The 27,612-nt window shown below is 49.2% G+C and overlaps 1 protein-coding gene across 2 annotated transcripts; it reads left to right on the top strand.

Annotated features, from left to right (window-relative positions):
* The first annotated feature begins 25 nt into the window (after positions 1-25).
* Positions 26-27,612, top strand: TMEM248 (transmembrane protein 248). Of its 2 annotated transcripts, none has more exons than XM_059414750.1 (7): positions 26-310; positions 16,211-16,387; positions 19,465-19,750; positions 21,241-21,391; positions 22,676-22,859; positions 24,212-24,355; positions 24,915-27,612. In XM_059414750.1, the coding sequence occupies exons 2-7, from the start codon at positions 16,220-16,222 to the stop codon at positions 24,933-24,935; spliced, it is 954 nt and encodes a 317-aa protein (XP_059270733.1). In that variant the 5' UTR covers positions 26-310; positions 16,211-16,219; the 3' UTR covers positions 24,936-27,612. The 2 variants fall into 2 exon arrangements, with proteins under 2 accessions (XP_059270733.1, XP_059270734.1); XM_059414751.1 differs by lacking the exon at positions 26-310 and adding an exon at positions 8,088-8,152.

Genomic DNA, 27,612 nt, shown 5'->3' with positions numbered 1-27,612 from the left:
CGGCCGAGCCGCCGTCGGACGCCCGGTGTCGGAGGTCACGGCGGCGTTGGCGGTGGCGTTTTTTTCTACCCGGAAACCGCTGCCGGACCCGGGGACGAGTCTGTGTCGCCACGGCGTGAGCCGGACTGGCCTCTGGGCCTCGCCTGGGCCCCGCGGAGCCCGACGCCGCCCCCGGCGCGGCGGGGAGGATGGTGCCGAGCGGCCCCGGGCCCGCCGCGCGCCGCCGCCTGTGAGCTCTGAGCGGCCGCGGGCGTCCGCCGACCAGCTGGCCCGGCTGGGCCCGGGGCGCGCCGCTGCCCACCGGGGCGGGGTGAGCGGGGGCCGGCGGGCCGGGGCCGGGGTCGCGGGGGCCGAGCGCGGGGCCGGGGTCGGGGTCGCCGGGGCCGAGCGCGGGGCCGAGTGGGGGTCGCCGGGGCCGAGCGCGGGGCCGAGGGGGGGGCGCCGGGGCCGGGCGCGGGGCCGGGGTCGGGGTCGCCGGGGCCGAGCGCGGGGCCGAGTGGGGACCGCGCCGCTCGGGAGCGGACCTGCCGGTCGGGTGTCCCCGCAGCCTCTCGGGGCCGCAGCCGCCGCCCGGGTCGCGGTGGGGTCGCTCCGCCCCGCAGGGTCCGGCCTGCGCCGCCGGCCTGGGCCTGATCCCCGCCGCCGGCTGACACCCGCCCCCGGAGCAGGGCTGCCCGCGGGGCCTCCCCGCCGCGCCCGAGGCCTGGACAGTTTGGACTCGGCGCGGGCGCTGCGGGTGGCCGGGTCGTGCCCGTGGGGTCGTGCCGGCGACCCGCTGGCTCCGCGCAGTAGCGTCCGCGAGGGCGGACGGGAGGGGACGCGCGGGTGCGGGAACGGAGCGCCGGCAGCGCGCGCGGGCTCGGTGGCTGCCCCGGGGCGGCGGGTGGCCGGCTTCACGCGCACTTCGATGAACTCGGGGGCGGCCGCGGGGGGCCTGGAGGCGCGGAGTTCCGTTTCTCGGGGTCAGCGCCGTGAGCGGTACCCCCGCGCCTGCTGGGCCGCTTCGAGCCTGTGAGCACCGGCGCCGGGTCAGCTGGCGAGGGGCAGCGGTCGGGGCCCGGGGCCTGCGCCGGGGTTGTCAGCGGCGGGCCGCGCCCTCGGTGCCGGCCGGGGGCTTCCGCGCGGCCCGCCCCGGAGCCCAAAGACGGCGGCCCCTCCCGAGCTGCTGCGCGCCTGCCTGGAAGGTGAGCCGCGGTGGGAGCAGGTGGAGGGAATCCAGCGCCGGCCCGGGATGGTTGGATGACGAATGTGCCGTAAGTCGGTTGGTGCCCGAGCCCTCCGGTCCCCTCGGGGTCGGAGCACGTGGGAGCTGTCTGTGTGCAGCCGCTTGGGCACCTTCCCCTTCCCCCGTGTGGGAAAAGGAGAGGGACCTGTTGTGCAGCAGAGACGTACTTCGTGACCCCAAGCCTGCTTTCTCTCTAGCATAGTGTGGACTTCCCAGTAGAGGTGTGGGAAGAATGGCTGTGGCCTCGTTGCGGGGCACTGGAAGTGGGGGCCGCCACCCACGCCTGGGGTCTGAGATCCCCAAATGCTGAGGGAACACCCTCTGTTTGGGCTGCGGCCGCCGCTGCTGCAGGGAAGAGAGACCAGACCTGCAGATAGTTCTGCCCGCAGGGAACATGCTTAGAGAGAGCGGGAAGAAGTGGCAGGCCGCAGTGGCCATGTGGCTGTGTTATGCTTAAGTGTCATAAAGAAAGTGGCTTTTAAGGTGGACCTCAGGGGGTCTGGAGCATTTGGGTCTTTCAGAATTAACCCGTGAAATGAAAAAGCAAAGGCCGGTTAATGGAACAGCACCCAGACTAGGTAGCTGGACAGTGGGGTCCTGCAGTCATTGGCCTCGGAACTCCGTTAAGGGTTAAATGCTCCTCCGGTGCCTGGGTGGTCAGTTAGTTAAGCAACTACCCTCAGCTCAGGTCATGATGCTGGAGCCCCAGGATCGAGTCCTGCATCAGACTCCCTGCTTGGCAGGGAGTCTGCTTCTCCCTCTGACTCTCCCTCTTCTCTTGCTCTCTCTCTCTCTCTCAAATAAATAATAAAATCTTTTTTTTTTTAAAAAGGGTTAAATTCTTCTCCCCTTCTGCTTCTTTAGGATTTATTTAGGAAGGGGAGAGGGAGAGAGTCCTCATGCAGACTCCCCGCTGAGCGTGGGGCCCAACTCCAGGCACCATCCCAGGACCCTGAGATCATGACCTGAGTTTAAATCAAGAGTTGGGCACTTAACTGACTCAGCCACCCAAGTGCTCCAGTTAAATGCTTTTCTAAGACAAAAAAAGCTGAGGCTACCCAGTCTGGTTTCTGGTAGATTTCTGGGTTCTAAAGAATTGTTTTCATGGGGTGGGTTTCTTTTGTTCTTTTATGCCGCCAGTGACACAAAGCGGTGCTTGACTTATTTTAAGGACAATGAAAAAGATGCTGATGGTGATTTCTGTCTGGTATTAGCAATCAGGAAATTAGATTTGGTGTCTGCACGTTGTTTCTGCGCCTGTGTTTAGTTTGCGAGAACCCAGCCCTGGTGTGGTCTCTGCGGCTCTGGCTGCAGCCGGGTGATGGACGGAGCTTTTCTGCCGGTTCCCCAGTATTTTCACGCTTTTCCGCCGGTTCCCCAGTATTTTCACTGACATCAGTTCACTTCCCAGACGTGCTGTTTCTCTGACCCAGTATCCTTCAAGGAGGTTGCCCTGTCATTGCCTCGCATCATTGTAACCAGTCTCAGGACCTCCCTGACTGCAGCCTTATCCTTTCTTTGAGCGCTGCTCAGGACTGCACTCTGTTGACTTCTTAATGCTTTTAGACGACTGGTCCCTTTCTACCCACTGCTGTGCTTCCTCGTTACAGATGAGCACCTGAAAAAGAGTGGTTTTAACAGGGGCCGCAGCATGACATTAGTCCAGGGACGGACAATCTGCGTGGTTTTTTTGTCAGTAGTGTGCTGCGGAATTCTGTTGCCATGTAAGAGGGTTTTTAAAAGTATCTTACTATGACACTACAATTAATATTAAAAATGATCTGTGGAGTTTAAGAAACAAAACAGGTGATCATAGGGGAAAAAAGAGAGGCAAACCAAGGAACATATTCTCAGTTATGGGGAACAAACTGATGGGTACCAGAGGGGACGTGAGCGAGTGCAGGGGTGAAAAAGGTGGTAGGGACTGAGGAGGGCGCTGTTTTCCATGAGCGCTTGGCAATGTATGTGAGTGTTGAATCACTAAATTGTACACCTAAAACCAGTATTACTATCTGTTAACTAACTGGAATTTAAATTAACTTGAAAAAAATAAACCGAGTTGAAAAAAATAAACCGAGCACAGTATCATAGTGATAAAAAAAAGGAAATGGAGGAAAGAGAGTTTTTAGCAAATTGATTTTCCATGTTGGATTTATTTTAATAAATATGGAAATCTTTAAATTATCTTTCCCTGGTACAGATTGAATAAATTTGACCAGAGGTTTGTAGTTTGTATGATTACAGATCTCAGTGCGGTCCTGGGGACTACAGAAGCCTTTGGTGATGACAGTCTGCAAAGTACAGTCATTTGCCAGTTGGTCTTTTATGCTCGTTGGTTAAAAGTGCTGTTTTCATGGCATCTCCCACTTGTTATACTGAATTTGGATGTTACAGTATAATTTCACATTGAATGTTTAGTGTTCATTTAATCTTGTCGTCACTCGTGATTTATTTTTTTAATATCTGTTAATTAAACTCCCAAGTCATTAAACTTTAATGTGGGGATACTTTTAATTTGGTTTTTAAGATGGTCAGCAGTTTAAAAATATTAAAGAACAAAGATAAATTATTTTCTGTTTTGGAACTATGGTGAATTAATTTTATAAAAAAGGGACAGGGGCATGTTGGAGGTTACAGTGATTTTACGTTATGACTTGGAGAGTGGAACCATGCGTTCATTAATTATAAGTGAGTAAGTACAGCCTGAGTCTGAATTTTGAAAGTAAGTCTGCTTACAAACGTAATTATATCAGCCTGTGTTGTTCCTTTCCTTTTTGTCTTTGAGTACTGGTATTGCCTAAAATGCACATTTAGCAACTAAAACTTTATGCTTTCTGTTGTAATTTCTCTTTTGATCATTTAAACTTCTGGTTATGGTGGAAGTTTTTTCTACACTGAATTATATTAGCTTGAGAAACAAACCATGGACAAAATTCTACTCATCTTTGCTTTGTACGCTAATGGATGAACATTTTGAGACATGAATTGCCTTGTTTATAGAGATGGAAAGTAAGTTCACCATTTTAAACTTCAGAAAAGTTGGTTTTGTGCTTTTTGAATTCCACGAGTAAAAACATTTTATATATCTGTGGCTTGTAAAAAAATTTATTTCTTTCCAACTTGATGTTGGACTTGAAACCTACTTATCAACCCTCGTATTGTGGCACAGCTTTTGGGCTCGGATGAATTTAATCAGAGTCTATCTCTGCCACTTATTACCTTGCACAAATTACTTAACCTCTTTTGACTCAGTTTCCCCTTCTGTACAATCAGGATGGTAGGATCTACTTAGCATTGTTGCAGGATTAAGAAGTACAATGTGAGTAGAGCACTTGGCGCGGTGTCTGACACAGGGTGTGCTGTAGGTCGCGGTTAGACAGGACACTCTCCTTAACCCTTGGTAGTCTGGCTTCTGCCTTCCTCATATCCCCTTAGTGAGAGGGCTCTTGCTTGTATCGCTCCTGATGTCTGAACTGCAAAGTTTTATGTGTACCCTCGGTTTTTACCTCATTTGATGGGGGTTGACTAGGCTTGACTCTTGATCCAAATCCGGAACATCTCCTGGGAGGCTGCACTGCGCTTACTGGTTAGTGCGCTGGCTCTGGAGGTGGACTGGATTGGAGTCTTGGTTCATTTCCTATTGTATGACCTTGGGTAAGTTAGCCGACTGACTTAGGCCGTAATTTCCTCTTCTGTGCAATACAGATGTTGTAGGGCACATACACAGTATGTGCAGGACTCCTGGAACCGTGTGCCACTCACGTGAAAAGTGGGCAGCCGTGTTCAATGTTACGTTAAGCACCTGCTCTGTGTCAGGCGGTGCCTGTCGGGGGTGGGGCAGTGCAGAAACATCACGAGAAGGAGAGTCAACACAGCAGGGTATGCGGCTTTCGTTTGGCTAAAGGAGGCAGTGTCTGGGGAGGGGAGCAGCTGCTCGCGAGCGAGGTTCCAAGGCGGGACCTGCTAGACAGTGACTGTGGGAGGGAGAGACTCAGGAAGGGCTGGCAGTGGTCACTGGGGGGGCGGCTGTGTCTGTCCAGGAGGATGAGCTGATTTGGTGACCGCGGATGAGGTTGGACCCGGTCGGCTCCAGGTAGCCGTGGCTTAGCTCAGTAGAGGGCTTCGGTGGGTGGCTGTTTGGAGCGGCGGTGGGAGATCGGTCCGCAAACTTCACGGGAAGCTGGGAATGAGCGTGTCTGCCTTGTGCAGAGGCCGGGCCATGAGCTTGGGGTGGAGGCTGAGCTGCAGCTACTCTTGGAGCAGAGTGAGGATGGTAGCTGGGCGCTCAAGACCGCCCAGGGTTTCTTGGACGCCAGCAAGTGCCTGCGGCTCTGCCAGGTGTTGCACGATCTGGGGTCCTGTCCGCGAGTGCTCTTTGGTGGGCGCAGGATATTTGAGAAATGCCGCTTCAGTCCTTACACTCGGAGCGGGCCTCTCTCCCACATCCCGGTGAGTTGCGGCTCTTCCCCTGGCCCAAGAGCAGGGTGTCCTGGGGTGGGCACGCAGAACGGGCTCTCCAAGCCTCCCCCACGATGTCGCTTTGGCCCCGACCCCGGCCCCACCTCCCCGTCTCGTCCAAACTTAGAAAAGGACTTGAGTTTATAGGGGAGATCTAAGGAATTTCCCATTTAGCTTGAGGCCGAAAACCTGGTTTAAGGTGAACAGCGTTTTTTTTCACGTAAAGTGAGCTTTTTGATTGGGTCACAGGTAGTGGTTTAGCAGATCTAAGTTCTGGTTTTAGATTGCAGTTTTAAACTTGAGCAAGTCGCTCTGTGATGTACTTGGCGAGAGGGACACCCTGTGGAAGGGCTCGTTATCTGACATAATCAGTGTTCGTTTCTTTTCTTTCTAATAAAGATGCTAAGCCCAGATGCAGATTGCGTGTTTCAGCCGCGGCTCCTGGTCCCTTGGGCAGCCCTCTCGCTGGAGTAGCTCCTTTCTGTCCATTTCCTCCCTTCTCCTGACTCTGTCGCTTGTCCTTTCCCGTGAAGCGCTGCTGTGCACCTGTGGCCTGTCTCCTCATCCTGTTTGATTTCCCTCCGCCAGAGTGGTTTTAAAGGTCACCAGTGATCTTGCCAGGTGCAGGATTACGCAAGCTCAGGTTCAGCTAAGCACGTCTCCAGCGGAGAGACTCATGTCCTTTCTTTTCTTACTCCTCCTACTTTCACACTTCTCAGAGCCGCTTCCTTCTTGACGCTCTTTGCTCCTGCCTTGCAGGACACCTTACCATCCTGGGGGCCTCTCTGCTCATGTCACCCGCTCCCCTCCATGCCCTGGGGAGGGGCCCACGCTTGTCGGGAGGACCTCTAAGGCACCACCTGCCCCAGGCACACACGTTAGTGGGTGGTCTAGAGGAACCTCACCTAAGTATTTTGTTGGTTTTTTTTTATATATTTATTTTTTTAAAAGATTTATTTATTTACTTAATTGACCGACAGAGATCACTAGTAAGCAGAGAGGCAGGCAGAGAAAGAGAGAGGAGGAAGCAGGCTCCCTCCTGAGCAGAGAGCCTGATGCGGGACTCGATCCCAGGACCCTGGGATCATGACCTGAGCCGAAGGCAAAGGCTTTAACCCACTGAGCCACCCAGGTGCCCCTCACCTAAGTATTCTTATTTTATTTTTGGTTTCTTACAGATCCCTCTGTGTACAGATCACTGCGAGTTAAGCTTTGCCTTTCTTTAGCACCAGGACATACTAGAGGACCATCCTGTTTTTTATTTATTTTTGTTCTAGTTTGGTATAAAAAAGGTATGTTATTTTTTTTAATCACCTTTATCATTTTTTAAAGAATTATTTATTTTAGAGAGAAAGAGCATGAGTGGGAGGGGCAGAGGGACAGGGACAGAGACTCTCAAGCAGCCTCTGCACCCAGCTCAGAGCCTGACTCAGGGCTCAGTCCCACACGACCCTGAGATCATGACCTGAGTTGAGACTAAGAGTTTGACTCTCGGGGTGCCTGGGTGGCTCAGTGGGTTAAAGCCTCTGCCTTCGGCTCAGGTCATGATCCCAGGGTCCTGGGTTCAAGCCCCGCATCAGGCTCTCTGCTCAGGAGGGAGCCTGCTTCCCCCCCTCTCTCTGCCTACTTGTGATCTCTGTCAAAGAAATAAATAAAATCTTTAAAAAAAAAAAAAAAGAGTTGGGCTCTCAACCAACAGCGCCACCCAGGCACCCCATCACCTTTATTAATGGACAAAGTGAATAGAATTAAGATTTAATAAAGTTTGGGGCGCCTGGGTGGCTCAGTGGGTTAAGCCGCTGCCTTCGGCTCAGGTCATGATCTCAGGGTCCTGGGATCAAGCCCCACAACGGGCTCTCTGCTCAGCAGGGAGCCTGCTTCCCCCCCTCTCTCTGCCTGCCTCTCTGCCTACTTGTGATCTCTGTCCATCAAATAAATAAATAAAAATCTTAAAAAAAAAAAGATTTAATAAAGTTTTTGTTTTGGCCATGAGAGCAGCAGGATCTATTGGGGATTATATATATAAATTTTATTGTTAGAAATTATTACAAAGAGAATACATACTCACTATGGAAAATCTTTTATGTGAGAGTGCGTTGTGCCTGAGCAGGAAGAGGAGAGGGACAGAGAAGATCCAGTAGATTTCCCACTGAGCCGGGAGCCCAGTGCGGGGCTCGATTTCACGACCTGACGTCAGGACCTGAGCTGAAACCAGGAGTTGAGCCACTCAGGCGCCCCTCATTTGGAAATTTTTTTAAAAGAAGATGTATGTAATCTCACCAGCTAGAGAGAACCAGCACTGTTTACAGTTTGCGGGTGGCTGTCTTTTCACCCCCTGTGGGGGCTTAGGCGCACCCACACGCTCGTCCTTAAACCTGCTGAGCCTCGCTCTGTGTCACTGTAGGTCCTGGCTGTCTGAGGACCGTGGTGTTTCTGCTGGGAGTAGATCCTGTAGCTGTTGCCCTGCTGGTGGGTACCTGGTTTTTCTTTTTCTCCTTCCCTTTCTTTCCTTTTCTTTCTTTCTTTCTTTCTCCATTTTAAACGCTCCTGAGGGAGCTGTGTTAGTTAAATCTTTGGTTTCAGCGAGGAGTATTTTCTCAGGTGAAGTTTTCAGAAGTCACATAGCAGAGGTGGGAGTGTGCTAGGCTTTAATGCTGTTGATCTGTGTGGCCAAGCTGGTCTCTAGGGAGATTAACAGCCCTTTTTCTCCCTTTTTAAAGTGACCGTTGTTTCTCCTAACTTGAAGGTTGCTTGAGGTAACTCCGCAGTAATCTTAGCCTTTGTCTACTTAAATTGCCACCTGAGGTGTTAGTGTTGGCAGTGAACTCATCTCCCAGCTCTAGGTGCTTTGCCAGTGGACTTGAATCACGTGCTTGTAAAATTGCCTTTGGGCTGTGTTCTGGTACCTGAAATGCCTAGACTTTGCCAAGAGGCAGCATCACAAGCCCTGGCGGTTTCTCTCTTTATCTTTGTGAAAGTCCCTAATTGAAGTTGGGGTGGGTTGAGGGGAGGGGCCGGATAGTGTGCTTTCCCTCTGATCTACTTTTCCTATCCCTGTACAGAGCTTAACTTACTCTTTAATTAGTGACACTTACTATGATGAAGGTTACAGAAATGTTCTTGTCATTTTTGGGGCAAAGAAATAAATTTGTTTAGCTTTTGTTAAATTTGTATTTGAAAATGCTTGTAGGAAAGGAATTTTAAGTTTGTGAAGTATTTAGACTTTTCATTGTTTTTTTAAAAAATTTTTTAAAAGCTTGAGGCACCTGGGTGGTTCAGTTGGTCAAGTGTCTGACTCTTGATTTCAGCCCCGATCATGATCTCAGGGTTGTGAGGCCGAGCCCCGCGTTGTAGGGCTCCGTGCCGGCCGTGGGGCCTGCTTGGGACTCTCTTCCTTTCTGCTCCTTCCCCGTCTCGATCTCACACGCGCTCTCTAGAAAGAAAACAAACAAATAAACAATGAAAAACTGTACTTTTAAGTAAACATAGTTGGCCTCCTCTGGAACTTTCTCTAATTAAATTAGCTATGTTGATGTTTGTTAATTTTTAGGTGTTTATGCTGATATTTATCTGAGTGTTTACATTCTGGTGTGACACGGTTTTAATGACTCAGTTTTCTCTAAAAGCTTATTTTAGATTTTTCTATTTTTCTAGATGTTTCATAATTGTAGTTTCAGGTGCTTACGTTTATATATGATTCAGATTTTGTTCTCTTTCTTAATAAACTTTATAAGCATATATAAGAGACTTCCAACTTTAAATTTACCGAATTCTAAGTTATTATTGATGTTTTTGTTTCGGAATCTTATGACTCTTAACCTAAGTAATGCCATTTCTAGATTTTTATCTTTTTAAAAATACTCAAGTTTTGGGGTTTTTTTCCTAAAATACTCAAGTTTTTAAAAGCAGTTTTAGGTTCACAGCAAAATTGAGAGGAAGGTACAGAAACCAGTCTGTCCGCACAGGTGCACGGCTTCCTCCATTGTCAGCACCCTCCATCCCCCGCCTCCTCACAGGTGACACATTTGTTACAATTGGTGAACCTCCTCTGTGGACCTGTCACTAGTATCCAGAGTGCAGTTTACATTAGCACTTGTGTTTGGTGTTGTATGTTCTAGGGGTTTGGACAAATCTATTTATTTATTTATTATTTATTTTAAGTTGTTTTTTTTGTTTTTTTTTTTTTTAAATTTATTTTACAGCAGGCAGAGAGGGAGGAAGAAGCAGGTTCCCCGCCAAGCAGAGAGCCCAATGCGGGGCTCAATCCCAGGACCCTGGGATCATAACCTGAGCCAAAGGCAGAGGCTTTAACCCACTGAGCCACCCAGGTGCCCTGGACAAATTTATAATGACCCGTGTCCACCTGATAGTGTCATGTGGTGTTTTCACTGCCCTGCAGAGCCTCTGTGCTCTGCTTCCCACCCACCGCAGCCTCCGGTCTTCTTATTGGCTCCATTGTTGTGCCTTTTGTAGAAGGTCATATAGTTGGGGTCATCCTGTAAGTGGCCTTTCGGATGGGCTTCTTTCATGTAGTCATATGCATTTACGTTTCCCCCTCGCCTTTCACGGCTGAATAGCTCTTTTTTTAGTTCCAAATAATATATTCCATTATCTGGATATACCACAGTTTATCCATTCACCTACTGAAAGGTATCTGGGTTGCTTCCAAATTGTGGCTGTTATGGATAATGTGCCTATAAAGATCCAAGTGCAGATTTTTGTGTGGACAGAAGTTTTTGTTTTGTTTCGTTTTTTAAGGGGTGAGAGGGGGAGAGAATCCCAAGCAGGCTGTGTGCCCAGCACAGAGCCTGACGTGGGGCTCAGTCTCATGGACCGGAGATCGTGGCCTGAGCTGAAATCAGGAACCAACCCTTAACTGACTGAGCCACCCTAGCATCCCCATGTGGACGTAAGTTTTAAACTCCTGTGGGCAAATACCAAGCAGTGTAGTTGCTGGACCTTATGGGTAAGAGTAGGTTTTAATTGGGACGCCTGGGTGGCTCAGTCGGTGAAGCCTCTGCCTTCGGCTCAGGTTGTGATCAGGTGTCCTGGGATTATGTCCCGCATTGGGCTCCTTGCTCAGCAGGGAGCCTGCTTCTGTGCCTGCTGCTCCCCCTGCTTGTCTGCGCTTTCTCTCTCTCTCTCTTTCTGACAAATAAATAATATATTGGGGGGAAAAAAGAGTATGTTTTAGTTTCGTAAGAAAACACCAAACTGTCTTCCAGAGTGGCTGTTACCATTTTGTACTCCTGTCAGCACTGAATGGGAGTTCCTGTTGCTCCACATCCTCGTCAGCATTTGGTGTTGTCAGTGTTCTGGGTTTTGGCCATTCTAGCAGGTGTAGTGATATTTCATTGTTGTTTTAATTTGTATGTTCTGATGACCTACGATGTGGGGCATCTCTTTGTGTACTTATTCACCATCTGTAAATCTTCTTTATTGAGCTGTCAAGAGCTAATATTTATTTATTTATTTATTTAACATCTTATTACTATAACTATTTTGGGCTAATTTTTAAATTGTGCTGTTTTTTAAGCGTTCTTTGTATATTTTGGGTAACAGATATGTCTTTTGCAGTATTTTCTCCTAGTCTGTGCTTGTCTTCTCATTCTTTCAACAGTGTGTTTCATAGAGCAGAAATAATTTTAATGAGCCCAATTTTTTAAAAAGTTTTTATTTAAATTCTAGTTAGTTAGCACCCAGTGTTAAATTAGTTTCAGGTGTGTGGTATAGTGATTCACCACTTCCCTAATACACATCATGACACGTGTACTCCTTAATTTCCGTCCCCTGTTTCATCTATCCCCGCCCCCGCTTCCCCATCTAGCTATAGTATTGTCTAATGTGTTCCAAGAATTATAAGCAGTTAGACCGTTGAGGTAGATGAGACCTAGCTCACGGTGGCTTGCCGTTCTAAGGAGCTTGGACTTCATCCCTTGGCTGTTGGAGCGCTGCGAGAGTTCAGCAGTAACACAACTAGATTGACATTTGGAGAAGACACTCTCGCAGCATGTGGAGGATGGATGATGTGACTGGTATAGGCAGAGCCGGTTGAGACGCTTAGTAATAGCTACAAGAGAAAGGTGATAAGGGCCTGAACTAAGGGCAGGAGTGTGGAGAGGAAGAGGAAGTAAGAGATGGTAAAGAAATAGAATCTTTTAGCACTTAGCAGTTGATTGGATATAGTGGGGAAGGCACAGGCAGTCTGGCTTGTTTTCCAGAGTTATGGATTGAGGTGGGGAATACAGGGGGAAGAATCTTATTGGCAGGAAGGCAGATGAGTTCAGTTTTGGACATGTGGAATGTGTAAGTATAAAGATGCTCACTGGGCTCGTGGATGTCAAGCTCTTAGAGTTGTGGAGGGCTGATACCTCTTCACATGAAGGTGGGGGAAATGGGTGAGCCTGAAAGAGATTTCGGAAAGAAGAGCTACAGGATTAGCTAGTGGGTTTGGTTGGTGGTCGTGGTGAGGCCATGACCATGATTTAGGTAAAGAAGGAGTATTTTTTTGGGGGGGGGTCAAGTTCTGTTAAGTTCTTAGAAATAAAAACTCATATCTTACACATATCTTACCCACAGACTCATACACAGTTTGAAAATGCATGTGCAGATAATTCATTTAATTTCATGATACTGGGATGACTTGGTCCTACTAGTCAAGGAGAGCGTGATCACGGCTGATCGTTTTCTTATCTCTCACGAATAGAAATTAAAAGGTCCAGATAAAATATGGCAGACATAAACCAGTCATGTAGTTTTAAAAAATCACAGTCATGTTAAGTTTATCCAAGGAACGCAAATATGAGTTAGCATGAGAATGTCAGCGTATAGTCGATGTCGACAGATCAAAGAGAAAAAGTTGATAAGAAGTTGCAGAGAAAGCGATCATTAAAATGTAACTCCTATTTGTAAGGAAAGTCTGTTTGCGTGCTTGAATTGGAGGAGTACTTTCTTTCTTTCTTTCTTTTTTAAAGATTTTATTTATTTATTTGACAGAGATCACAAGTAGGCAGAGAGGCAGGCAGAGAGAGAGGAGGAAGCAGGCTCCCTGCTGAGCAGAGAGCCCGATGTGGGACTCGATCCCAGGACCCTGAGATCATGACCTGAGCCGAAGGCAGAGACTTTAACCCACTGAGCCATCCAGGTGCCCCGGAGGAGTACTTTCTTAACCTGGCAAGGGGTTTCTTTCAGAAACCTTTAACATACACGGTAGTTAATACTGAAACACTTAGAAGCATTCTCTTTAAAGGCAGGAATCGACTGTTGCCACTTCTCTTCATCATTTCACTGAAGATTTTAGTCAAAGTTTAAGAAAAATAAATAGGGTCTGGAAAGGAAGAAATATTCACTAGTTTGCAATGTGACTGTCTACACAAAACCCAGGGAAAGCTACAAAGAACCTAGTTAGAATTTAAAAGATTTCAGCGGTGTGTCTGGAAGCAACCAAAGCCTGTTGCTTTTATACACATCAGCAGTAAGAAACGTAATTTTTAGGAGATGCTGTCAATGATACCTGCATAAATCAGTATTTTTTGAATCTAATAAGGTACATAAGAAGTTTTAAAAAATTATAGAAAAAGATAAATGAACCCAAGTAAATTAAGACAGATTCTGTTCAGAGACTAGGGACCTCAGTGTTATAAAGATGTCATTTCTTCCCCAAATTAGTAGTCTGTTTGGTACAGTTTCAGTTTAAAACTCAACTAGATTTTCCTGAGAACTTTATAGGTAGGACCTAAAATTCATACAGCAGAGTAAAGGGCCAAGAAGAGCTCAGACGATTTTGAATAAAAGTAAAATGTTAGAATTCTTGTATTAGATGGCAAGATTTCAAACGGTACCAAGGTGGGGAGATGCAGACACCATGATGGGACATTAGAAAAGCCTAGAGACAAACCCACATTCATCTGGGAGCTTCATGTGTATGAGAGGTAGCCTTCCAAATCCATGGGAAATCCATGTTCAGTATAAAACCATCTTCAGTGAATGATAGTGGGTAATTGGCCTCCTATATCGAAAAAGATTAAATGAGAAGCCTACTAAATTCTGGAATCTCAAATCAATTCCAAGTCGATAAGAGACTAAAAGTCAAACTCTAAGACTTGAAGAGAAAAATAATGAAAGAGAATTAAATAACGTACGCATACACATCATCATAAAAGGAAAGGGGGGATAAATACATTAGAATCAAGAACTCGTAGCTATCACGGAAATGCAGACCACAGCACGGTGGTCTGCACACCCATTGAGGTGGCAGTAATGAACAAGGCAGTGATGAGCGTGGGTGATGCGGTGGGGAAAAGCACTCACTATCTGGCGGTGCGGATGCGGAGTGGGGCAGTTGCTTTGGAAAACAGCCCGGCAGATTCTCAGAAAGTTAAACCTGTGGTTACCACATGACCCAGCAGTGCCACTCTTGGGGTATGTAGGACAGACAGCAGCCAGGAGAAGTGGACACCTGTGTCCATACAATAAACGACACATGCATGTTCGTAGCAGCCTGACTCAGTGGATGAAAGGTAGAAACAGACGTCTGTCAGCTGACGCGTGGACGTGCAAAATACGTGAATAAAGTATTTCATACAGTGGAGTATTTGGAGCAACAAAAAGGGAGGGAGTACTGATACATGCGACATCACGGACCAACCCGGACACACCGTGCTAGGGGAGAGCAGCCGGTCGCCAAGGGCCACGTGCTGCAAGTCCATTCCTGTGCAGCGTTTGGACTGGGCACATCTGTAGAGACCAGCTGTGTTAGTGGCTGTCTTAGGGCCGGGGGGCATGGGGAGTAACTCCTAAAGCGTGGGGGGTTTCTTTATGAGACGATGAAAATGTTTGAAAATTGATTATAGTGAAGGTTGCCCAGGTTTGTGAGTTGATTTGTGCATGTTAAGTGGGTGAATTATATGTAAATTATATATCAAGAGAGTTGTTGAAAAAATACAAGAACCTTTCATATGGTAAAAGGTACCATAAACTGTATTAAAGGAAGTCCACAGACGTCATCAAGTATAATGTATAAGTAACATATGTATAGATACGTATTTATGTAACATATACATAACATATGTATACATTACGTTATGTGTAACATAAAAAACTGGAAATGGCTTAGGCTCCAGAATATAAAAACTCCTGAGCTTTAATGAGAAATGGACGAAAGGCTGATAAGTAGCCAAAAGACTGAGACAGTTTCCCTAGGAAGAAGCTCTAAGACTTGAAGAGGAAAATAATGGCTAAGAAATGGCGATTTCTTTAAATGGCTGAGAAAGCAGTGGAGATGGTCAGTCTGAGGGAGACGCAATTGAAATAGTGAGGAGGGCGCCTGGGCTCAGTCGGGAAGCCTCTGCCTTCGGCCCCGGTCACGATCCCAGGGTCCTGCCCTGGGCTCCCTGCTCGGCCGAGTCTGCTTCTCCCTCTGCCCCGCTCCTGCTCACGCGCCTGCTCTCTCGCAAAAATAAAAATTAAAACAAAACGATGAGATAACATTTCGCAGCGATCTTACTGGTGGTCCCAGTGAGTAAGCTTGCTTCAGAGTGTGGAGTGTTGGTCCTAATGTCAGGGAGTAGACTGAGCCCTTCTGTTGCTGGTGGGACTCCTTGGAGAGCTGTGTGGCGTGACCCGGTCCGGTGGCCGAGGGGCCTGCCCTGTGGCCCAGGGCCCCTCCTGTGCGAGCTGCAGGGCCTGGTGTGGGAACTGGGAGGACCCCAGGCCTCAGCCGCACTTGCACACGGTGTGGCTGGTGCGTCCGGCAGCCGCGGTCTGCAGAGATCAAAGCTCCAACCATGGGAATGAGACTAGCGTCAGAATATAGTCAGTGTCTCATGTTCCACAAGTTTCTGTGTGCAGTGCCAGTAATTGTGTGTGTGTGTGTGTGTAGTAAAAGGACACAAAACACGTGGGGATGTTGCTCTGGGAGGAGCACGAAGGATATTATTTCACATCTCAAAGGACTCTTGGTGAGGGTGAGGCAGGACACAGCCCGGCTTACTGCACGTGGTCGCTGTTGGTTCTTAGGGCGTGTTGATGCATATTTTTCTCTCAAACTTAAAAGCTGTTACAGATTTTTTTTTAGTTGCTTTTTTTAGTGTTGTCGTCGGTTCATGTATAGACTTGCTCGTTGTGTGTCAGCTCCTGTACTGGGGCCAGGAACGAGGGGGCTAGGGCAGTGAGTAAGACTGGCAAGATTTCGGGGCACCTGGGTGGCTCAGTGGGTTAAGCCTCTACCTTCGGCTCAGGTCATGATCTCAGGGTCTTGGGATCGAGCCCCGCATCGGGCGCTCTGCTCAGCCTGCTTCCTCCTCTCTCTCTGCCTGCCTACTTGTGATCTCGGTATGTCAAATAAATAAATAAATAATTTTAAAAAACAAAAAACCAGACTGCAGTGCACAGCAGTCCATCGAGGAGCCCACAGGAAAAATAAATCCTGTTACATAGAGCCAGGCACCAGAGAAGGAAACCACGGCAGGGATCGTAGGGTTTCTTTGGGCGAGACGGTCCCTGAGTCTAACGATTCGTCCCTTTCAGGTGGAGCTGATGGGAATAATGTTCAGCATCAACCCCCTGGAGAACCTGAAGCTGTACATCAGCAGCCGGCCTCCCCTCGTGGTCTTCATGATCAGTGTCAGCGCCATGGCGATAGCTTTCCTGACCTTGGGCTATTTCTTCAAAATCAAGGAGATTAAGTCACCGGAAATGGCGGAGGTATCGTGCGTTCCAAGTCTTCCTCTCGGGCTGGCCAGGCCTTCCACAGTAGGGGAGCAGCCTTGGGCTCTCCACACACCTTTCCTTTGAACGCAGTGAGAAAGCAGCGTTTTCCCCAGCATGTCTTCCGTCTCCGTGTGGTTCACTGGGAATACATCTAGTCAGACAGTGTTGATTTAAGTGATGTTACCAGTTTCAGTTAGACTGCTTCAGCGGTGAACTGTGCGTTTGGGAAGTATATTGTAAAGTGTGTCAGGAACTTAGAGAACTAACATGCTTGCTATTATTAACTTAATAAATCAGCAAATTTATTATTAAAGTTTTGAATTAGCTAATTGCTATTTTTAAAAACTGTAAACATTTGTTCTTTTGAGGCCCTGTGTCATCACGGAGTTTTAGTAGCTGTACTGATAGCTTTTCCGTTTCTTGAGGAGGGACACTGAAGAAATACAAAGCTGGATCTTATTTCCAAATATATTTGTTTTTATTAAGCAGAGCTTTCGTTTTCTGCACACTGGCCTTCTAGATTTTACACTGTGGTCAGTTTAAATAAATTATTAGGGTGTTGCCCTTTAAACCTTAATCTAGGCAAATAATGGTTTGAATACTCATAATTTGGGTTCTAAAAGATGTATTTTTGCATATACCAAGAAAACAACACAAAGTTAACAGTTCTTATTTAATGGAGCTGAATGATAATGTACCTATTACAAAATGTATTTGACAACGTTAGGAATCATGCTGAATTAAAGGTATGGTAAATTACTGGTGGTTGTGGTTTCTCTTAGGACAAAAGAGTTCCTGCCATAGTAGACTTATGGGGTGCCTTCTCTTACCCTTTCTCTTCTGGGGTGCGTGCCTTGGTGGGAGCGGGAACGGGGGCGGGATTGGAATCGGGCTGTGCCTGCCTTGTGTGCGCCCTGTGCAGGAAAGGAGGGGTCTTCCTCGGTGTAGCAGGGGGCATGGCTTGCTCTGTGCTCTGTCCTCAGTGCTCTCGATCCTAGACTACCTTGGCAGGAGGGGGGTCCCCTTCACAAGTGAACTTTTTCACAAAGTTTAAGTGACAAGTGTTAGCTATTTCTGCCAGGAAACCCTTTCAAACTGTTTCTAACCAAGAAGAGTACAGGCTGGTTCAGCTCTCCCTCTGCCCTGACTCTGCCCGAGTCTTTAAAGGTCGTGCAGATAGCATGTGCCCACATTAGGGCTGAAAACGAATATTCTAGCCACAACCAGGGCTCTGCGGCATCCTGGCATTGCTTTCCCTCAGAGCCCAGGGCCACGGTGAGCACTTGGCCAGCACCAGTGGTTAAGGCAGCCTGGATGATCAGTCCTTAGTCATCGGAATGGTGCCTGACATTGGCTTTGGCTGTCTGTCCAGAATGGGCTCGCGGTCTGCAGGAAGGCAGTGCCAAGGCGGTGCAGAACTGTGGTCATGATCGACTTCGTGGTTTTCTTTCCTTTCCTTTTCTTTCTTTTTTTTTGTTTTTTAAGATTTTATTTATTTATTTGACAGATCACAGCAGAGAGGCAGGCAGAGAGAAGGAGGGAAAGCAGGCTCCCCACCAAGCAGGGAGCCCGATGCCGGGCTAGATCCCAGGAACCTGAGATCGTGACCTGAGCCGAAGGCAGAGGCTTAACACACTGAGCCACCCAGGCGCCCCATGATTTTATTTTCAAATGAGGATCTTAGAAATATGGGAAAAGTTAGGGGCTATGAATCAAAAAACTTAATCCTGCTTCTGCCGTCAACTGTGGAATTTGAGAGTCCATAAGGCTGCCCTTGGCCTCAGTTCCCTCATGTCTGGAATATGAAGGAATGTACTAGAATGTTCCTCCTGTTCAGCCCCAGTGTTTTTGAGTGGTCGGTCGACCCTGTAGGTTTGGAGGAGTGTAGTTTGATGCACCCGCCGTAGCTGCCGCAGACTGATGGACCGGGTTCTCTAAAGGTAGACTCGCTGGCCGCTCCAGGATTGCTCCGGCAGCGCCCTGCCCTGCCCTCCCCTCCCCTCCCCTGCTCCTCGTTAGAGTGATCGAAGTATAACTCGATTAGTCCTCACATCTGACAGCTTCCTGTAGACTAATGTTGCCTGAAGGAAGTCAGTGTCTCAGCTGGGGCTAGTGTGTTCTTCCCTTTCATCCCGAGTTTATCTTTGCCTTTTTGTGAAAATTAAATTAAAATAGAACCCAGGAAGTACTTTATTATTGTTGGTTTCGGTTGAACCATGACATAAGCAGCTGTGTATGTATTTAAAACTGCCTATGATTTAAACTGCCAATACAGAAGTGAACAGATGCCAGAAAACATCTTTTCTCCTCCTTTTTTAAGTTGTTCTGCTTTAAGGTGGTCATGATTGAAAGGCCGTGACAAGGGGGCCATACTGGTGTTGGTATTGACGGTGGTGAACTGACCTTTCCAGAAATTATGTTAAGGCAGCTTTATTTATTTATTTTTTTAGTTTTATTTATTTAAGTACCTTTGGACCCAACATGGACCTCAAACTCACGACCCTGACCGAGACCAGGAGTTGCATGCTTTTCTGACTGAGCCAGCCAGGCACCCCCGGCAGCCTTATGTAAAAGTGCACTGGGCTGGTTCTGTCAGGGGAGTGGGTGACTCGATCTCGGGGCTGTGAGTCTGAACTGCACGTTGGGTGTAGAGATTACTTAAAAGTCTTAGAAAAAACAAGTAACTAATCACATCTGCTAAGTGAATTTGGATTAATGCTTTTAATGTTTTACTACTTTCATTCAAGCTTTCTTTTCAAGTTTTGTTCTCAAGCTAGATCATTTTCTCTAAGTATAATATGCTGTTTTTTAATGCATTTTCTTGAATAAGCTGGTTTAATCTCCTAGTTTATTTCGTATCTCATGCCAGTGAAGAGCTCGTATTTTAGATTGTGAATGTGAGAGTGGTTTGGAAAACCAGCACCGTTATGCCACTGCGAGAGGCTGGTGGCTGTATTGTCGTAGTTATTTTCAGCGCTTAACTCTGTGGCTCCGTGACCCCCTCCAGGGGTCCTGGCTGTAGGGTGCCAGGGGCAGTGCTTTCCTTACACCTCTGTTTTCTCCCACCGCAGGACTGGAATACGTTTCTGCTGCGGTTCAACGATCTGGACTTGTGTGTATCCGAGAACGAAACACTGAAGCACCTCACAAACGACACCACAACCCCGGAGAGCACGGTGGCCAGCGGGCAGGCCAGAGCGTCCACCCAGTCCCCGCAGGCCCTGGAGGACGCGGGCCCACTGAACATCTCAGTGGCCATCACGCTGACCTTGGACCCGCTGAAGCCCTTCGGAGGGTACTCCCGCAATGTTACCCATCTGTGCTCGACCATTCTGGGCCATCAGATTGGACTTTCAGGTATGTGAGTGTCACCCTTTTCCGTTTAGATTTTCTTAGGCAGCAGCTTCTAAGACAGAGTATCAGTGGTATATGGTTTTTACTCGTCAGATTATTGTTTTTACATGTGTCCTCTTTTCTTGAGTTGGAGCTAAATGAAGTCAAGAAGGAGCTGTTTTTGCTGCGTCTTCACCTAAAGTGCTTGGTGTACAGTAGGCTCTCAACACAGCGGCTGAGAGGACACTTTAAGGCTGAGCTCCGGTTTTAATTTTTACAACACAAAATTTTTATTCAGGTTTTTCATCTTAGAGTTTTCACTACATACTACAAATATTGTTACTAGTCTACAAATTTTTGAATGCGCACCCACGTTAGCTCAGCACTGTGCCAGCTGCTGGGAAGAGCAAGAAAAAGCCCAAGACCTGGTCTTGTCTGTTGGAATTTTAGGATCACAGAAGAGACCAATATAACATGAGTTAATATTTATCAAACACGTAACAGTAGTTCCTGGCACAAAGGAGGTGCTGTACTAAGTGCCAGGCTTCCCTCTCAGCAGGGAGCTCTTCTCTCTCTCTCTCTCCCTCCGCCCCTCCCCCTGCTTGTACTCTTTCCCTCTCTCTTAAATGAATTTAAAAAAAAAAAAATAGTGAAAATAACCATCAGTAGAACATTGAGCCCTGCTCTTGGACCAGTGGGGCGTTCTGACCGTGACAGACTGCAAGTGATTCAGGAGACAGTTGAGGACGTAGCAGAAGCTGGAGTGACTAGGACAGGCTTCCTACGGAGGCCCAGATCTTAGAAGAATAGTCTTTGGTTCTTTGTTACCAAGGGCCTCTCCGTCCTTGGAGGAACTTGGGAGTGCCTGGCCGACCTCTGCTGGCTCTTCCGGCTGAGAGCTGTTCCCACAGGAGTTCGGGAAGGTGACTCTGGGAGTGGGTGGACCGTCTCCTGCTGCTGCGGTACTAGACCTTGGTTTTCGTTGAAGCTTCTTTATCCCTTATCAGTTCCCAACCTTCCTGAAGTCTGGTAGACCCCCGGATCCTTGGTCTGCTCACATGTGGAAGGGAGCAGTAACGCTTCTCTGGTCATGTTTGTGGGATGGCGTGTGTTTTATGTGGAGTGATACATCTAACAGCGATTTGGAAATGGCACGAGTGCCGTACAGGTGCTAGAACAGCGGAGGTAGTAACTCAGCCCGCCCCCAACTTTCTACCTTGGGCACTGGGGGCCCTTGTTGCCTGGCATCTCTGGGCCCTGGCTAACAGTGGCTCCTTTCCGTTTGCCACACGCGGGCTCCCCCGGGTGAGCAGGCCTCGCAGTCTGGCTCCAAGCTCTAGTTCCTGAAATCCCGCACAGGCAGATGTCTCGCTTCTCTGGGCGGATTGGGGATTCCTGGGTGAGTTTGATTCCAGGATTCCTTGGAATCCCAGAGCATAATGCATAGATGAGTTCCTGCCTTGATTTACCAACGCTCTCCCTCGCTGCCCCCTACCCCCATTTCTCTTTCGTAGGCCGGGAAGCCCACGAGGAGATCAACATTACCTTTACCCTGCCTACAGCTTGGAGTTCGGACGACTGTGCCCTTCACGGTCACTGCGAGCAGGTGGTGTTCACCACGTGCATGACCCTCACAGCCAACCCTGGGGTGTTCCCCGTCACCGTGTAAGTGTTTTCCGGAACCCCGTGGCTGCGCGCCAGAAGCCCCGTTGACCAGGAGTGGGACTGGGGCGCTTGGGCAGGTTCTGGGGAAGCTTGCGGTAAACGACTAGACACGGCTGTCCCGGCAGGCTCATCTGAAGGGTTATTTGAGTTGAGTTTGGGATCCTAAGGTAGAACTCGGCATTGAGGATTGGAGAGTGAGTGATGCTTGAGCAGGGACTGAAAGCATCCGCTCTGCTTACCGTGCTGGGCCGCCTGTCCTGTCGGTGCAAGCGTGTCACACCGAGTTAGTAGGAGCTGATGTGTCACCAGCAGGACTTAGGAGGAAGCCTCCAGAAAGATGAAGCTTTAGTCATTGCGACCGGGAGCATAAACGAATCTTTCTGCGAAACAGTGTCTGTTGCTGAAACTTGTGCCTCATCTGTTTTGAGCAGCTGTCATGTCACCGTGGATAAGTTTTAAGGTTTGGGGGTTTTTTTGCCTCTTTATAATGGAGATAATGATCTGTAAGTACATGAAATGCGTAAGATGTAGCCTATTTAAGAGAATTCTAAGATGAATTCTGGTTTTTTATTTAATTATTTTTATTAACCTGCAATGTAGAGGAATTCTTTTTAAAGAAGAAGAATTACTCAGGGGGCGCCTGGGTGGTTCAGTCAGTTGACATCTGACGTGATTTCGGCTCAGGTCATGATCTCGGGGTCGTGAGGTGGAGCCTCACGTCGGGCTCTGCGCTGGGCATCGAGTCTGCTTGAGCGTCTCCCTCTGCCTGTCCCCTACGCACGTGCACGCACTCTCTCGCTCGCTCGCTCGCGCTCTCAAAAAATAATTACTCTGGGATCTACCTGTTTTAGATAGTTGGAGGTTTGTAGGACAAGATCAGGTGAGTGTTACTTGCTGTCGGAGAAGTTTGTGTATAAAACTTTCAGTTGTGACTGAGAATTTAGTTAATTTACAAAAATGGGCCTAAAAGGGCCAGGCCTCTCTTTGGCTACATCACAGGGAAGAGAACCATGGTTGGTTGACTTGTGAAGCCAGAAATCTTAACAAGCAGACTTAACAAACAGACTTGCCTGTTTCTTAGTCCGTTAGGTGTTCGTTAAATTAAAAAAAAAAAAAACCTGTAAGCTAAAAAGAACGTAAGGGTCTTCATCTTAAAGAAATGTATGTTGCTTCTTTCTCTTCTCCACACGGGACGCCATGCTCAGTGTGGTGCCTGGGCCGTGGGGGAGGCCCGGGTGAGGGCATCAGGCCGCTGAGCCTTGTCTTGCGCTCTCTTCCCCGCAGACAGCCACCACACTGTGTTCCCGACACGTACAGCAACGCCACACTCTGGTACAAGATCTTCACGACCGCGAGAGACGCCAACACAAAATATGCTCAGGATTACAACCCTTTCTGGTGTTACAAGGGGGCCATTGGAAAAGTCTATCACGCTTTGAATCCCAAGCTTACAGTTATTGTTCCAGACGTAAGTGAGAGAAGTTGTGTGTCTGTGTGTCTGCCTGCATCTGGGGACAGTCACCTAGGCCCTCTACCTCCTTGAGTGCGCTTAGCCCTTCCCCTTCTGGATTTCCAGCTGGGCCAGGAGACTAGGGGTGGTAGCGGGGGCCCGGGTGGAGCTGCCACCCTGTTGGTTAAGGACGCTCTGCGTCTGTTTTTCATTTTCTGCTTTGGTCACCAGCGGTTACGTTTGTCACACGGCCGTCGTGTTCCAGGGACACGTGTACCGTCTGCTCACTCCCGCGGTCACTCCGGGAGTATTGGGTTGGTGTGAACATGAATAGTAAATCGTGTGAAATTCAGAAAGGTGGAAGTAAATTGGAGGAGAAGAGTCTTTGGCGAGATACCGAGGGCTGGTAGGGTTTTACCTAACAAGGCTGTAACCCGCCTGCTGGGGTTGGTTCGGCCTCGTGCCCAGCCTTGAACCCGCTTTTAACGGACTGCACGGATTTTTCTAAGTGTCCGCACTTTTCTTCCTGTCGGTATATGGTAGCTAGACTTCTTCTGGCCTGATTCTTTTCTCTTTCTTCTGTCGAGCTGTAGCAGTTGGTGGGCTGGGGCTGCGGGACTGAGCAACAGAGCCAGACTGGGCACCGGGCAGGGGCCGGGGGCTGGAAGACACGTCGGTGCCTCGCCGAGGCTTTCGGACTGTGTGCGTTTGGGCTGTAGGGCCTTGCACAGCAGTGCGTGAGGGAGACGGGTCTGCCCAACCCATGAGCGTTTGTGGGCTGGAGCCCAAGGGCCCAAGGCTGATGTTTCGAGGCCTGGAGGTGCGTGCGTGTGTGCGCGCTTGTGTGAAGGAAAAGGGGTGGGAGCAGGGCCGGCGTGCGGCACCTGGCAGGCCTGGCGACGGTGACCGCGTGCGGGAGGTCAGAGGAGACTGAATCAAGGACTTGGAAAGTGAGAAAAGACCGAAGGAAGCCGCCCGTGGGGAGAGGCCTTCTTGGCGGGAGCGTAGGGAGGATTGGGGAAGACAGGCTTGGGCTGTCAGAGGAAGGGGCGGAGGAGAAGGGGAAGGGTTAGAGCCCCTGGGTCTCTGGGGCTTCCTGGGGACGGGGGTCCTGGGGCAGGGTCCTGGGCAGTGTGGGAGTGCAGAAGCCAGGGCAGGGGCTGCCTTAGGAAGAAGTGGGTGGCCCCAGGAACAGCGTCTTTACTTAAACCCGGTTTTAATAGTTTAGAAGAGGAACAGAACCCTCTCTCCTTCCAGTTAAGAATTCAAGTTGAGGGGAGTCTGGAGGTTATGAACCCATTTCCAGAATCCTAGCAGAGACGTCTTCCAGCAACTCAGTGCGATGTTTCTGGCTTGTTCTCTTTATTCAGGACGACCGTTCATTAATAAATTTGCATCTCATGCACACCAGCTACTTCCTCTTCGTGATGGTGATAACCATGTTTTGCTACGCGGTCATCAAAGGCAGACCCAGCAAGTTGCGTCAGAGCAATCCCGACTTCTGTCCCGAGAAGGTGAGCGGTGGACGGGTGTGGCCCAGCACTGTTGCTGGGGTCTCTGCAGACTGAACGTCCCGCGTGGTCCTGATTCCCTCTGTGGCTGGCGGCTCGTCTCCTGCAGAGAGCTTAGGTCCTGTGTGTATCTGTAGTGGTCTGCCCCCAGCCGCACACCCACTGCATGGCTGGGAACTGGGAACTGTTCTCAGAGCCCCGGGCGGGCGGGGGGTGGGGGGGCGGGCAGCAGACCCTGGCAGGGCTGCTTCCTGTCTGCTTCTGTCAGCTGGAGGAGCCGCCTCGCAGAATCCTGACCGCGGTCACAAAACTGCGACCTCTGTCTCGGCAGGGGGTTCTGCTGGATCGGCCGCTCGCAGCGGAGACTTTCGGGTCGCTGTTCATGCCCTGCTGAGTGAGATCTTTTTTCCCTAGGGAGTTAGTCATTCCTCTGCCCGCTAGATGCCTGCCATGTAGCTCCCGGTGTTTGGTTGATAAAGGGTCTGGATCACCGGTGAGGGCGCCGGTGGGACTGAGTTCTGCGGGCTCTGCTGTGTGGCGGGCTCATCGTGTTCTCTTTCAGGTGGCTTTGGCCGATGCCTAACCCCACAACTGCCCGTTCTCTGAGAGAGACTGAGAGAACCATAATCATTGCCTGCTGAACCCAGCCTGGGCCTGGACACTCTGTGAATATATTATCTCGCAATGTTGGGTTATTCCAGCCAAAGACATTTCAAGTGCCTGTAACTGATTTGTATATATTTATAAAATCTATTCAGAAATTGGTCCGATGATGCACGTGCTTCGCACTGGGTGCAGCCGAAAGCCTTCAGCCCCACCGCGGACTTGGTGGGATGCGCCTGCGCCGCCGGGGAGGACGGGCGGCTGGCTGCGGCGGAGCGGACCGGGCCGTCTTCCCCGCGGTCGCGGCCGTTTCATGGCTGGCGGGGTTGAGGTTTGCTTCGGTCCTGTCTCAGCCCGTATGTACAGAATGTTCGAAACCGTCTGCACCTTCGATGTGATACTGCATTTCCAAAGCCACCAATCCATTTTGTGGATTTTACGTGTCTGTGGCTTAATAATCATGGTGACAACAATAATCCCTTTTTCTCCGTTTTGCTTGCAAGGAAACATGCCTGTCTTTCTTATTTCTTGTTTTGTTTTTTTTTTTTCCTTTGAAAAGAAAAGTAAAATAGTCACATTTTAATACTACTCTAGTTAGGACAGACTTGTGCTTTCATCTTGAGTGAAAAGTTAACTATTGAAAAATCACCTACTTGGTAAAGATCTAAGTTTCATTTTCCATACAGACGGTGAGGAACCTGGTCTTGTGTGGGGCGAGTTGGCACAGAATCTCCCACTGTCTTCTCCTCTCTTGGCCCTTTCCTCCATTATCAGAGTTAAAGCAGCGTCCTCACTCAGAAGAGCTTAAAAATGAAGTGAATGGCTCTAGAGTAGAAATCAGCTGTTCTGTTTGCTGGAATGCTGACGGCAGTTTGGAAAGAGAAAGCTGGTTCAGCCCAATAGTTGTGCAGGAGTTTCTTGTCTTCCTTGAAGAGGGAGTGGGTTTTCTTCCTTCTGTTTTTGCATCTCTGTCTCCGCAGTGAACGTGTCTTCGGAAGGAAGTGGCAGCTGGTAGATCCGGGCACGTCATGGTGCCTGTGGAACTGGAAGGAAGGCCGCTCTGATCCGCCGTGTCTGAGGAAGACAAAAAGCATTTTTCTTTCCTGTGGCACTTTGATGATCAGACCCTTTATCTCTTTTTTCTTCTAATCCATCTTGTAAAAAAAAAAAAAAAAATTTGCGTGGTCTTTCCTAGTCCTTTCTTGTTACTTGTATTCTTACTGTTTTCCGTAATAGCTCTTTGCATTCAAAACACATCGTCGTGACTGACCTCTGTGCTCCCCCAAGCAGTGGTGTGGAGCGAAGGGCAGTTACAACCTTGGACGTGACTGTCAGCACTTCTTTCCCTCAACGTCAGGTCTGTAGTCTGCTCCGAACTGCAGATCAGTGCTACGTCTAAAATGCCTGGCCTCAGACACGTGGTCCCAGGCATTCTCGAGTGGAAGACAGTTGTGGGCTCTAAACAAAGATTGTTAAAGTAGTCACTGTCGTGACTGAATATGCCAATATCCCCCCCATTTTTTTTCCTTTCGGTGCATCTCAAGCACAGTGATCATACTTGCCTGTCTAGGGTTTTGAGTTGCTCACGTGACGCGTGGCTGACCCGCTCATTTGGCTTCCTCTGCAGAGACTGTGAGGCTCTTACGAGACGAGACGGAGAGAGAGCGTTTGGCTTGGCCTTTAGAAACGTCAGTACCAAGAGCAACAGATTTTAGATTAAGCTGCTGCTGAGTTCATGAAATCCCAGTGAGGCGGAGTGAGGCGGGTCCGTCGCGGGAGGCGGGTCCGTCGCGCCCTGAAAGGAGGGAGGTGACGAGAGTCCGTTTCCCGGCGCGCGGGCTCGATCCGGCCCTTGCGAATAGCACAGCACGGTCCCTTGTTCAGTGACAGGGAGTGGCTGGAATCTGTAGCCAGGGGCGGAGGGAAGGAAGTGCCAAAAATGCCTCGACAGTAGGACTTGTCAGGAGGGGAGGACACACACGTTAAAATCCAGCGTTCACTCTGGCAGGTAATTTCTCAAAGATCTTACGGAAACCCAGGGTCTGTCAGGTGTCTGAAGGGGGGCGGGCACGCGGAGAGGCCGTGGGCCTGGTGCAGAAGTCTAGGCACCGAAGAGGCTCCCGTGGGCTCTGGGACGTCCGGAGTCCTGTCACATCCGGGCGCTTGCAGATGAGGCCTGGTCCTCCGCCGCCTCTTGCCGGGGGACCTCGGGCTCAGAAGAGCGTCCCAGCAGGGCCCAGGTGCCATTGCGAGTGACCCCGCGTGGGAGCCCTGGGCGTTCTCAGGCGTCTTGGACGGGAGGCCCAGTCAGGGCCAGCAGCTCTCCGTGGTCGTTTCAGATCATATTGATCTCTTTCCTTTCTCCTTTTGTCTTTTCACCGTATGACTTGAATCAGTTTTGATTCTATTTGTAAGTTTTTCTCGTCACTAGGAGCCTGCGTTTGGGTTGCATTTTCTCTGACGGTCTGTGGGGATTCCGCATCCCAGTTTCCAGCTCTCTTGCAGGCACCGTGGGGCTGCGAGGGCCTGCAGACCCGTCTCGCTTACCTTCTGCACGGTGGTCAGTAGCTGATCTGTTCCGGCGTTCACTCCCAGGTTAATTTTCTGTGTTTGGAGTATGTGCATATGTGCTTTACAGAATAAAACCTCTGAATTTA

The sequence above is a fragment of the Mustela nigripes genome, chromosome 11, assembly GCF_022355385.1.
Source record: "Mustela nigripes isolate SB6536 chromosome 11, MUSNIG.SB6536, whole genome shotgun sequence".
Taxonomy (NCBI): Eukaryota; Metazoa; Chordata; class Mammalia; order Carnivora; family Mustelidae; genus Mustela; species Mustela nigripes.
Note: the sequence above shows the minus strand (reverse complement) of the source record. Positions and strands in the feature narration are given on the sequence as shown.